The 13,527-nt window shown below is 42.6% G+C and overlaps 1 protein-coding gene across 5 annotated transcripts in view; it reads right to left on the bottom strand.

Moving 5' to 3' along the window:
- PLEKHM3 (pleckstrin homology domain containing M3) overlaps window positions 1-13,527 on the bottom strand; it is a 146,328-nt gene that overhangs the window by 97,262 nt on the left and 35,539 nt on the right. For all 5 annotated transcript variants that reach the window (XM_008145227.3, XM_054723175.1, XM_054723176.1 and 2 more), the window contains exon 3: window positions 6,022-6,167. In XM_008145227.3, the coding sequence (XP_008143449.2) occupies window positions 6,022-6,167 (146 nt within the window). The remainder of the gene's footprint in view (window positions 1-6,021; window positions 6,168-13,527) is intronic.

Below are 13,527 nucleotides of genomic sequence, written 5' to 3'. Positions count from 1 at the left end.
GAAATAAGTAGTAGAAACATAACGCATCCAAGAGAGAGAGGGGGTTGCTTAAATAATGCATGACACATGGGCAATCTGGGGGGCCTGTACGTTCTAATTCACTGAGACATGGACTCACTACTGATACACAGAATTGGCTTAGTTCTACTTATGAAAGGTAAAACTTCACCAGGTTTCCTCCAAAACGTCTCTAGTACTGGGAGGAAGGCAGGAATTCGACATAAAAACAAAACAAACAATTTTGCTTATGAAAAAGCAAATGGAAATCCACTATGTTTCACAATCCAGGTTAGAAGCTTATTAATGAAGTTAAATAGGATACAGTCCCTACCTTCAAGGGACTCACTGTTTAGTACAATAGACAAATATTTAAAACAAAATACACGTGTAGCCATAGCCCGTCATCTACCACGAAAGAACTCTGGGTGAGATCCACAGGGAACTGAAAGGAGGGAGAAATCAACTGTGCTGCGCGGGGAGGGGGTTTTAGGAGCCAGGCAGGCCTGGCAAAACAGGTGACATTGGCTCGAGGTCTAGAAACAAACAGAAATTCTCTTGGTGGGCAAGGATGGGGCAGAGAGTACAACAAGCAGACACAGCCATGAAAACCCATCAATATGCACATGTGATAACTAAATGTATGGCTACTGCATGTTGATTAAAAACAGATGTTTATGAAATTCAATATCATTTTCTTTTATTGTACAGCTCATATAAAAGTTTATGCTCCTTACAGAGATGCAAAATATGAATCTTTTTTTTTCTATTAAAAGCATAATTTTTTCCCTTAAAAGCAATTATTTTTGAGGTACCTGCTGTGCTGTGTAATCCTCTGGGGTCCTGCAGAGTTAGAATTAATGAAGTTTACAGTCTCTGTAACTCCAGCTCCAAAGACGCACCTAGCATCTGCCAAAACCTGTGACTGTTTTACCAGACTGGAAAGAACAGTTGGCAGGACTACACAATGCCTCGCTCTGAGGCAGAGTCGCAGGTACATGCCAGACACTGTGGTAAGCACGAGGCATGGGGCGGAGAATAATCCAGGTGGGGCCTTCCTCCTGTAGCTCACAGCTCAGTGGGGCAAGACAGAATGGGGTTCAAATAGATTTTATTTATCCTAGTTCAATATTTGCAATATTTAAATACCTTAAAAGAGGGAAAAACGAACGGTGTTCTGGCAAATGAAGTACAACCCACTTGAAACTGTTGCTGAAAAATGATGTATTGTACAATTCAATTAGTCTTTCTGGCCCTACTGAGCCGTGTTTATACTGAGTCGGGGCCCTGCTGAATCAGGTTCACAATGCTACCTTTTAGTAGGTGAACAGAAGGACAAAGGGCACTGGCCAGTCTCCCAGGCCTTAAAAGGCTTCTCTCTTCAGGTGGCACTTAAGCCCGAGAGGGAAAAAAAAAAAGTCTTTTACAGAGACAGTAAAAGCAGTAAGACAAATGGGACAGCAGCTACTGACGTCAGCATTCATAAACTGAAATTACTAAAAACAAAAACAGAGCTAGTTTCAATCACGTCCGAGGCGCTGCTTCACGGGTTATTAACGAGTGTTAGGAATACAGAGCGTGTTGTGACCGCGGCTGCCGAGTGTGTGAACGGATCCCTGCAGGCTGAGCCGTGTTTGGCAGCCAGGCTGAGCACATGCTTGCCTTTGAGAATCAATCATTTACTCTGGTGAGGAAATTTCTGAGAGGGCTCCAAATTCAGCAGGAAATGCCATTTTTGCAAAATAGAGCACTTTCCCCCCTAAGTTCTAAATGGGCCTGCATGCTGGTATGAGGATTCCACTTTCAAACTCAACTGTAATTTAAAAGCTTTTTAAAAAAGAAAATGTTTAAAAATATAGAGTTACTTAGGGAAGGAAGCCAATGACATTCTTAGGTGATAAAGTTTATGTGACGGAGTTTCTTTCTTGTTAATATAAATATTGCATGAGTTATATGTGAATGCCGAATATATTTCACCTAAAAGCTACTGTCCTACTTCTTGCCAACCAAATTTGTGGAAAGTCAGAGTGAAAACTCGGCTCACAAGTGCAGATGGATGAACCCAATACTCTTTCTTTTTTAAAAATGAATGGTTTTACTTGGCATTCTTTCCATGACCCCATTCCATTCACATTAGAAACAATTTTACAGGGTCAACAGTTCATTGACCTATTAGTATTTTACTAAATAATACTTAGTGTTTATTACTAATATAAATGAAATTTTTTCAAAGCTCTTTTACCTTAGAACAAAATAGTTTAAGCCAGGGGTGGGAAACCTTTTCCTGCCAAGGATCATTTGGGTATTTATAACATCATTCGCTTAATATAATTCACTTAACATAAACTTATGTTGCTATGAAAAAAGCTCCTAGATTTATTGAATTTTAAATAAAAATTCAATAAGCGGTTGCCTTGGCAGGGCCAGACCAAGTGATTTCATAAGCTTTATTCAGCCCGCGGGCCAGGCATTCCCCACCCCTGGTTTAAGCTATAAGGACTCAAATCTGGGAGGGGGCTCTTTTTCCACAGCCCTGCATCTACGTGATTCAACTTATTTAGAGGAAATAAAGTGGGAAAGGACAGCTAGAGGCAGCACAGCGACAATAGATGTGACAGCTGACATCTGGTACTAAGGGAAGAAAGACACCTGCAAGCAGATAGAAGGTACAAGTATAGCACAGAACCCTGACTGAGGGCAATATCCTTCAAACTCACAAATGTACATACCTACACCTAGGAAGTCTCACTCATAAATGAAAGAACTTATATTCAAAAGGATGCATAAAGCTATTCATTGAATCACTGTCTATAACAGCAAAAGATTAGAAAAACCTAATGTCCATAAAAAAAAAAAGTCAGGTTGGATAAATTGATGTGTGTAAAATTCATGATGGAATATGGAATGGCTATTTTAAAAAAAAGCCCAATGAAGAGTTTTATGATCTAAATGGAAAGTTCTCTAACAGCAGCTTGTGTACGATACTGCCATTTCTGTGTAAACACAGGTCTGAGAAATGACCTCTGGAAGGATACATAAGAAAGGAGTAATTTGCTTGCCTGAGGGAAGAATCTTGAAATCTGTGAAAGTATATTCAAAAAAGAATAAAGACATAGCAGCACACAGCAATTTCTTTATGGAAAAACAGCCTCCCACACCACATTAAAGCACGTGGAAATTTTCTATCGCAGGACAGAACAATCATAATTCTAATTCTGAGGCATTAAAAAGAATAAGTTTTAACTCATATTTTGTTAAAGTATATAGAACTAAGTCACAATTTACAAAATAATAAAAGTAATATAGTCACATTACTGAAAATTAGGAGAATAAAAATTGAAAAAGGGAAAAATAATTTTCCCACAAATAACCACTCATTGCTTTGGTATAAGGTTTTCTTCCCATCTCTGAAACATCATGGTGAAAGCCTTCCTTATTGAAATCAATCCCAATCATAACACTTCTTGGTCCTGTTAAAACAGTCACTGTGGTCTAATGGAGGAGGAATTAGGAGATCTTAAGTTTAATTACAATTTGTTCTCAAAATCTCCAAATGACTCCGAACAAGTGGTTTTCCCCATCAGCGCCTGCTCTCCAGCTCTGCAAGGGCAAGAGAGCCTGCTCTGAATGCCTCTCCAAGTATCAGAGATAGGAAATGGTTTACGTAACATGGAAAACCCCTAGCGAAATGGAATGTGACTGTTCTGGCTAGGATACAAAAATATTTTTAAAAAGTACAACACAGGGGAACTGTTAGGAAGAGTTGAGGCTAAATCTGAGTTCCTTACCGCTTCTTTCTCATGCTGGTATTTTTGAATGGGGGGTGGTGGTGGAGGGAAGTTATAGTCAAAGAGAATTTCATTAGAAAATTTGAGGATAGAGCTTAGCTGCAGGGTAATCCTGGAGATCAACTCAATTTGCAGGATGTACACCAGAAAACAGATGAAATCCTGCTTTAAAAATAATTAGGATGATTATTTCTCCAGAGGGCAGACAAGGAAACGCTTAAGATGACAGACTTCATCCTGCTCTGCAAAACCCGCTTTTCACTGGCTGAAACGGCCAGTCACGTACTTGCTATTAGAGAGAGCAGGCAGATCTCACAGAAAGATGTCTGGTTTTGGAAACTGATAGGTCTGCATTGATCCTCCCAATTAGGAATATTAAGTTAAATCTGCATCTGAGCAAAGATAGACAGACACTGCACTAAATGGAATATAGTTGCTTAATGCCTGTGAGAGATGATCCAGATAAAATCGACCAGCTCTCTTCTTGCTTGAAACTCTCCTGTTGTTCACCGACACCCTGAGAAGGAATGGTCTGACACAGGAGATCCTCCTCACGTGCAACATGGAGGAAGGGAGGGTGCCCAACAAGCCCTGCCATTTGAATGACCACTGTGGCAAATGCCAGCGATGGCTAAATGGATGGTTTGGGTGGCCTTCACAGCTCTCTGCAAACAGACCTGGATTTCCTCCTCCTTTCACATCTTCATAAACTATGCCTGAATTGCTCATTTTCCTCATTCACTGGCACCTTTTCTGCTTTAGCTCAGCTGATTGGCATCTATTCCGCTGGCATGTGCCACAGACTAAGCCCTCAATGATCACGGGGCTAGGACTGCCTCACTCACTTGCTCTCTACACACCTCTCTTGGCTGTCAAATCCCTGCTCCAAGCAGATTAAACTGTCTAAACCAAATTCAACTTAGTGTTCTTTCCTTCTAAGTAAGTTTTTATCTAATACACACATGGCAAATATATTTATAGCCTATATGCAGAGTGTCAAGTACAAGATGCAGAGGAGAGAATGATAACTGTCTGGGAGAGGGGAAGGAAAGAATCAGGAGAGGAAATGAGGTTTAAGCTGGGTTTAGGATTTGCTGTGCTGAGTGAGGAGGGCAAGAGGTGTGAAACGGCAGGACTGGGGATAGGGAGGCGTGTGATCTTGCTGAAGAGACTCGTGGAGGCAGGGACTAGAGGTCACAAAGGTCTCTATGTTAAGAGATTTTATTTACCTTATGTACAATCATGTAAAAGTTGCCATTAACTGGGCACTTATTATATGTACCAGGCATTGCACTAGGTGCTTTCTGTGAGTCATTTATTTAAGCAAAGAACCACCTTATGAAATAGGTACTATTATTATTATCTCTACTCTGAATGTGAAGAAACTGAGGCTGAGGAGAGTATAAAATTTACCCAAGGTGATATTAGGACTTTTTTTGAAATATTGCTGGGGTAAGACTTGAAAGCAGAAAGCACAGCTAGGAAGCTACTGAATTCCATCACATGAGTGATGCTGAGGGTTCAAGTTAGTGTGGTTGAGTGGTGGCTGCAATGGAGAGCATGATCTCAAGAGCTATAATTCTGCACGTGATTTCTGCTAACTGATTAGGCAAGGGGGGGCAGGGCAGAGGGGAGTCCAGTAGGTCTCCCAGCACTGGTAGTGGTGAGTGGTGGAGCCATGTGTACTTGGGGGGACATTTGGGAGGGTGTAAAGCCCACTTGGGGCGTTCTGAAGTGCCCACAGGACAGGCTGGTCAGACCAGGTAACAGACTTCTCTGCTATGTGGCAGGCACAGCACCATAAAAGAATCCTAAGCCTAAAGTGCCACTCCAGTGTGGGGCTGGATTCCTCGCCTTGCCAACTTCCAGTACTTGCTAGGAGGGTGGTCTATGGAAGGGTGGAGGAGCTGTACAATGTAGCTAACCAACCAGATGACTCGAAGACAACTAGGTTTAAAACTAAAGCTGGGATGTCCATTAGGTAATTAATTCCACAGACCTCACTTTCAGTAGCAAACCTGGAGCTAGAAGTGGGAATCAGCATGTGAGTTCCGGTAGTTATGACCACAGAAGGAAGAGAGATGACACAGCAGAGTAGGAAGTGGGAGAAGATCTTGTAGCTTTTATAAAACTACCTCATCAAGTTTGCTTCAAATTCTCATGTCCTTATCTTAATAATCCACGTGACAACATGAACAAATTGCTGTCATGAAGTGCACAGAGTTTTTGCACCTACCTTGTATTTTGATGTATCCCAGTTGTGGACTACGCGTGCGGGGATGAGGAAACTGTCGTCCACGTGGCAGCTGCTGCAGTAATACCACCCGCTGTAATTGCACACCTTGGCTTTCCCATTGGAAAGGCCAATGGATCGCTGGCATCCTGTTCAAAACAAAAGCAAACGTCTATGATTATTGTACCTTTAACAGCACAGGACAAGGCTACACAACTCTCACCTCAAGTTAAACAAAATTCCACAACAGGACAGAAGTTGCAGAGAATCCATGTATACGCATGTGTCCTTCTTTCCAGCCCAAGAGCTCCCTTCCCCTGCTCCTGGAGGAGCACTGAAACTGGTCCATTTCTGGTCTGTTCTGATTCCAGCTCTTCAGCAGGTAAGCCTCCCTGTACCCCCACGTGTCCCTCCCTGCTTCCCTCTGAGACCCTGTTTTCACGAGGCTCTTTGCTGGGGCTTTTCATACAGGATCTTATACAAGCCACACCTTTCTATGAGAGAGAGATATCAGCTCTATTGCACAGATGAATCAACTAAGGTTTTAGCCAGGTTATGTATTTTGTCTTGAAGTCACCCAGCTAATAAGAGGTGGAGTTGGATTTGGCTCTATGCTTGTCTGACTCTAAAATGATCCTAAAAACTGATAGGTAGAACCCTCCTTTGCTTCCAAAATAAATGAAAGGAATTTGTCCATTAATTGGCCTCCAACTCGCCTTTCCAACTACCTACTCCTACTGCTTACTCTCCAGTGGGAATATAACCTCTTTATTCCAGTCAGAGAACTCTCCACACTTTTCCCCAAATAGTGTGCCCTCTCCACCCTCTATATCTTGGTGCACATTATTTCTCCTTACACAAGGTCCTCTTCTCCGATCACTACTTTGCCAAATCCTGCCGATTACTCAAGGCCACTGGTTGCCTGCGAGCGATGGCTAAGGACCTTTCATGTCCAAGGAAGTCCATGGTTCTGTGAGCACTGTCCTGGTACCGTCAGGGGCCTGGTAATAACCATGGCTCTGCCGCAGAGAATTGGTTTTTAGATGGAACTACCTTTTCCTGGCGAGTGTAGAGACTCTGTCACAGTCAATCCAATGGACAAAATCCAGAACAGGTAGTCATGATTACATCAACAGGAGCCGTTTTCTGACATTTTTTGATTTACAGCTTTCATTTTAGAACTCCTTCCATATGGCCCATTTCATGGTTGGGTGCTAAGAACTACATTTTTCAAAGAAATCTCACATTAAGCCAATTTCATATATGGGTACAAAATAAAGTACTACTACTAATAATGATCAGTGTTGCACCCCATTTCCATTAGAAGGAGCTGAAACACATTTAACAAATCCCCAACTAAAGAAGATACTGATTCACACGAATAGCCTGAATAAAAGGATCGCAAAGCTCACAGAACTTTCACTGACATCACAAATAAAATGGCATCAGTATTTAAGCCGTTCCACAGTGCGTGGGCCAGAGAGAGAGAGATCCTGCTTTTAAATAGAGGTATGGAAGACAGAAGTAAATGTACTGGTGTTAGGCTTCAAGAGCTCACTACTCTTCCTAGAACAGCAACGAAATCCGCGCTCCTGCGGAATGAGGTATGTGTGAAAGATAAGGGAGAACACAACACAGGGGGTGCTTCTGTTGGACGGACGCGGCGCGCGGGAGGTGCCGTCATAATCACTAGCTCTGAACGCTGGAATGCTGTCTGCTGCACTCCCCGACCACACTGCCTTCGACTCGGTGGCCTCTTGATGCGCTGGGACAGCCAGAACCACACTGCCAAACTTCTCCCATCTATTTTTTAGCCTCAGCACTTAACACGAGGCTTTGCACAAGCAGACCATCAAGACATGTTTATGTGGAAGGGATGAGAAACGGAATGTTATTTAGCATACGTACAGCCACATGCTTACGTAGAGATTTTAATTTCCCATGGCTGTTCTAGAATTGATCCTGCTATCCTGGATCTGCCTCTTGAAGCAGGCTACTTTTGTTCATTTCCCTATGAAAATATGTTGCCTAGCCTAAGAATTCCACATTACGCACGTGCTCCTATGTGGACTATGGGACAGAGTTGAGTGGACTGTGACATATTCTAGACACGGGTATTGCAGTTTCCAAAAATAGGCAGTCAACTGACTTAACGCTGAAGTGAGGCTGAATGGAACTCAGCCTTCCCTGATGACTTAGAAAGTGATCCTGATCTTGTAGAAATTCAGGATGGTCATCACAGTTGAAACTCTCACCACAGAATACTGTAAAAACAACTTTAGGTTATTTTATCTTTTCTGATTATTTGAATATAATAAACATCAGTAAGCATTTGCTGGATAGTCATATATGCTTCAGTAGGTAGTGCTGGGTTTTTCAGTCTGTACTTTTTAATGACTTCATTATAATTTTCTAGATGGAACACATGTAGGCAATATTAAAATACACAAATGTGCACTCTAAGAAAGCATATAGCCTAAAGATGTGTATGTATCTCAGCCAGGCACTCGTGTCCATGTGCTGGGGCTCAATTATATGAGCTAACAAATGAGCTAAACATCCTTACCTATTTGCATATGTCTCCAGGTTCATAGAAAAGAGAACAGACAACACGGCTCAGGTTCCTTCAGGTTTTAGTTTAGACTGAGGCCCCAGCACAAAACCTCTGCCCTCTAGTCCTTGGGTGTCTTTACCTTTATATCCTATTTGGAACCATTCTCTCCTAATCTCGGCGATGAAATCACCCCTCGTAACAGAAGTAGGTTTCAACCTACCCTAACAGTCCTGCCTCGGACTGTTTTGGATACATGGTGCAGAGACAGCACAAGTCTAGAGTCGGGAAGCTTGTTCTTGCCTCGGGTACAATGGGCGCCTGACCCATCAACTCTCTGGGCCTTGCTTTCCTCACTGCAGAATCGATGGTGAGCCTAAATCGGCAGTTTGCCAAATTTGCTGAGCATCAGCATTTTCTAGAAATGTTTGTGAAAAGCGTAGACCCCGCCCCAGAGATTTTGATTCTGTAGACTGGAGCAGGGCCCGGGAACGTGCATTTCTACCCAACCACACCCAGGAGCTGAGGTGGTAAAAACTGAGCGCTGCTCCCTGGTCCCTAGGTGATTGCCAAAGCCCTACGAGCTCTAGAGTTCTAATCTGATTCAAGAAAAGTGCACTTTATCAGTGAAAAGTTCATCATCTGTCACACAGTTAGTTTACTTTCTAGGCTTCCAAAATCAACATTTCAGGTTCTCAGTCTATTTCCAAAACTTGGCGGCATACGAACAACCTGAGTTCACTGTACTCATGTTGTTCCAGAGCTTCCCTTGTTCCCACTGAGAAGAATCTTAGTTGACTTAGAAAGAATTAAAACTTTTCATCTTCAAGTCCAATGAAAGAACATAGGATGGTCGGGAAAGATTAGAAGCTAGTTGGTAGCCTGATGTAGATTCGTTTTCTAAAACCAACACACACCATTTATTTGAAGAAGGAAACACCCATTCTTTCCATTAACTGCAAGATTTCCTTCTTCAATATACTAGCAAATCATAGACTAAAAAATGTCTGAAACAATTCCTTATAAAGATACAGAATCTGGGATTTCACTATCATTATGAAGTTTTCAACAGAGGAAAAATGTACTTTCTCAGTAATTACTGTTAGGAAAGCACATTTTTTGGAGGGTGCCAAAGCTGGACTCTGACAAGCAACATTATGGGGAGAAAAATAGAGCTGGGAAGCAGAAACAAAAAATAATTAATTGAAATAACTAATTAGAGCTTATTTACATATTATATTTGTATGTACTTTCAAATAGACTTTTCAACAATGTTTCTAAATTAAAGGGCATTTATAGTGGGGAACACTCCACATGTTGGATCAAAGCAAATACATTCTTCCCAGTCTCTTTTTGAAACTTTTCAGTGTATTCAATTCATAGGAACAAAAAAACTATCTCACAAGAGAACCCACTGGCCTTTTTTTGTTTTTTATTGCTTCCCACCCCACTTCAAATCCTGAATGAACACATGCTCTGAAGAGTTTAGCTTCCCCCTGATGCACTTCGGGAAACAAATATAACCATTTAACCGAAGTCTTATTTGCTGCATGTAAGTCCATTTCCCAAATGGCCTTTTAAGACACCCCCAAAGAATCTGTTGCTGGGGGCTGGAGCAGAAATTTTGGCCTAACGCTCCACAAAGGCACAATCTTTCTTCTCACAAGTGCACCCAGCTAGCTCAATTGGCTGCGACGTGGCGTTACTGAGCTGAGCTCTGAGGAGGAGCCAGCCAGCTTTTCTCTAGTGCACGGCTACCAGCTCAGGTCTGCAGCCCCTGGCCAGCAGTTGGAAAATTCATGGGCATAAGAGAAAAGCAGCAAGGGCTCTGGCGGGACCCAGGTGAAGCTCTCACTGAGGAAAGAACACACACAGCCATGCTACCTACCCCCTTTACCCAACTTGGTAAGGTAAACCCAGTATTTTGTATTTGGACGGTAGAAAGCTTTAAGAAGAGAACAGGGACAAAGAAAAAAAAAATGGGAGAAGGTACCTCTAGAAAAGGGAGGAAAAAAGATAGAGAGTGCGAGGACAAATTTTCATTTGCTCCGTTAAAACAGAAAAACAAACAAGCTGGCAAGCTGCTCACCCCTTTCACTGTAGGCACACAGGGTAGGGAGAGGTGGCCCCAGGAGAGGGAAGGGGACTGCCCTGTCCCTCCCTCCTCCGTCTGTCCAGTGTTCCGGCATGGGACAGTGAGCTGTGGTCAGCATTGTGCAAAATGTGGCTTGATCATGCTTTAGAGACCAGAATTGCCAAAAAGAAGAAAAACAGAAATGGGGGTTCAATGACTTGCTATTTTACAAGAATTAGCGGGGGGAGGGGGGGAGGGGAGGGGAGGGGACAGAATCATAAAGAACACAGCCTTCCTAGCTTACAGTCTGTAACCATGGGCTCTTTAAGTAGTTAAGAGTTAAACATGTACTTTTAAAAATAAGGTGTCACATTAGGTATACAATTAAAAATTATGTTTAGTGAGCCTGGCATCAGCACAAAGCTGGGCACAGCGCTGGACTGGTAGAAAGAGAGCAGAGGCACTTTTTTTGCCATGTGGTTCTGGTGTCCATTAAAGGAAGTGGAGACCAAGCAAAGCTGGGGCTGGCCTGCATCCTCCACTGCAGGAAGGGGCGGGGCTGGGATGTGTTCTCAAGGTTAGGGAACCTGGAGCCGTGGAACTGAGGCTACGGAATTCTACATAATGGTAATGAAAAGAGCCGGGGGAGGGACATCGAGAAGCACCTGTTTAGTCCCCCGTCATCTGTGAGGGGTATGATCCAAGAACCCCAGGGGTGCTTAAGACTGCGGAGAGTACCAGACCCCATATATAATGTTACTTTTCCTAGACATACTTACCTATGATAAAGTTAATTTATAAATTAGGCACAGTAAGAGATTAACAACAGTACCTAATGAGGAAATAGAACAATTACAACAATATGATAAGGGTTACTCGAACACAAGCACTGCAATACCGAGACAGTTCATCTGATAATCTAGGCGGCTACTTAAGTGACTGCTCGGCGGGGAGGGATACACTGGACAAAGGGATGACTCATGTCCCTGGTGGGACGGAGCAGGATGGTGTGAAATTTCATTATGCTACTAAGAACAGCATGCAATTTAAAACGTATGAATTGTTTATTTCTGAAACTTTCCATTTAATATTTTCTTTCCAAGGTTGACCATGAATAACTGAAACCCCAGAAAGCAGAACTGTGGATAAGGGGGACTACTGTAAGTGATCTAAAACTTTTCTCATATCAAATGGCTAAGTTACTCGGTCTGTGGGACAAGGTGGTGAGTGACCCACAAAGTAGGAGGCACCTACTTAGTCATTAAATCAATTACAACATGAAATATTTGGATGGAGAATCAGGCACACGAAAACAAATGCCTCTGAGCATGCATTTTGTCTGTTCCAAAGCAAATAGCACCCACAAGCATCTCAAGTGAAACTAAAGGAACAAAAGGGGGAATCAAGAACAACCCAAGTGTACTGTTTAGACTGCTAATGTGAATATAGGCATGGGCAAAAGTATGTTTACAGTTGTTCATATGGAAATACAAATAAATAATACAATAATCCTATATAATAAAAGGCTAATATGCAAATTGACTGAATGGAGGAACAACCGGTCGCTATGACACGCGCTGACCACCAGGAGGCAAACGCTCAATGCAGGAGCTGCCCCCTGGTGGTCAGTGCGCTCCCACAGGGGGGAAGGCCGCTCAGCCAGAAGCTGGGCTCACCGCTGGTGAATGACCGCAGTGGCAGTGGTGGGAGCCTCTCCCACCCCCATAGCAGTCAGACATCCCCCGAGGGCTCCTGGACTGCAAGAGGGCACAGGCCGGGCTGAGGGACCACCCCCCACCCCCAGTGCATGAATTTTGTGCACTGGGCCTCTAGTTAATAAATAATAATACATTTCACATACTCACAACTGTACACCCACTTTTGCCCACTCTGTAGTATGGCAGACAGCTGGTAGTCCCCTTTTTTTTTTTTTTTACTTTATGGGCTCACGTTAAACTGCAGTATCTCAAAACTATTTCTCCATATGGGTTTAAGTCTTTTGATAGTGAATTCTCTTCCCAGGATGAAAGTTCATGGCTGGAAGGGAATACACATATAGGCAGACCTTGGAAATATTGTGGGTTTGCTTCCAGACCACCCCAATAAATACAGTATTGCAATGAAGAGAGTAGTAATCGCTTTACTGGTGTAAGGTCTTGCCTTCAATTATGAAAAAACACAACATCTGTGAAGCACAATAAAGCAAAGCACAATCTTGAAATGCACTGACTGGTTCTTCCCAAAGCTATACTAAAATTCATTTCTGTCAATCAGAAAAATGATTCTTTTCTGATGGGCTTCGTTTTATGTTTGTCTATAAATGGCCTTTATAACAGTGAGAGAGTGTAAAAAAAATTGTCACTTATTGTTGGCCAAAACTTTGACTCAAAAAGTTGGACTGCACAGACAAAGGGCTGACATGTAAGAAGCATAAATAAAGCACTGGAAGGACACTTCCCACTGTGGCTGACACAGGTAGGTTAACTTGTTGGCACTTGTAGAATGGGCTGCGGCGGTTGCCAGGAGCACCTGACATTCCGCACAGCAATATGGCGCCTGTTATGCCTGGAACCTATTAGCGCTGCCCCTGGACACAATGAGTGTTCAATCCACATTATATCTAGAGAAACAGACGGAGGCTGAGACCAACAGACATCAACTGACCAGGACGGAGGCCATCTAACAAGTATAATCCTGTGTTACTTGGATATACTTGCAGGACTAAGGCAACCAAAAAAAAGATACTTTTAAAAATCCAATCTGAATAACAGTTGGTTTAAAATTTAGAAGTATTCTACAAGTCTCAAGTAAGGTGTGTGTGGTTTTTTAGCAGTGACTATTTAAATGTACTATGTTTAAGAAGGGAAAATCACATGCTATGTAA

Source organism: Eptesicus fuscus, chromosome 11 (genome assembly GCF_027574615.1).
Source record: "Eptesicus fuscus isolate TK198812 chromosome 11, DD_ASM_mEF_20220401, whole genome shotgun sequence".
Taxonomy (NCBI): Eukaryota; Metazoa; Chordata; class Mammalia; order Chiroptera; family Vespertilionidae; genus Eptesicus; species Eptesicus fuscus.
The sequence above is the reverse complement of the archived record's forward strand: the minus strand, read 5'-3'. Positions and strand labels throughout refer to the sequence as shown.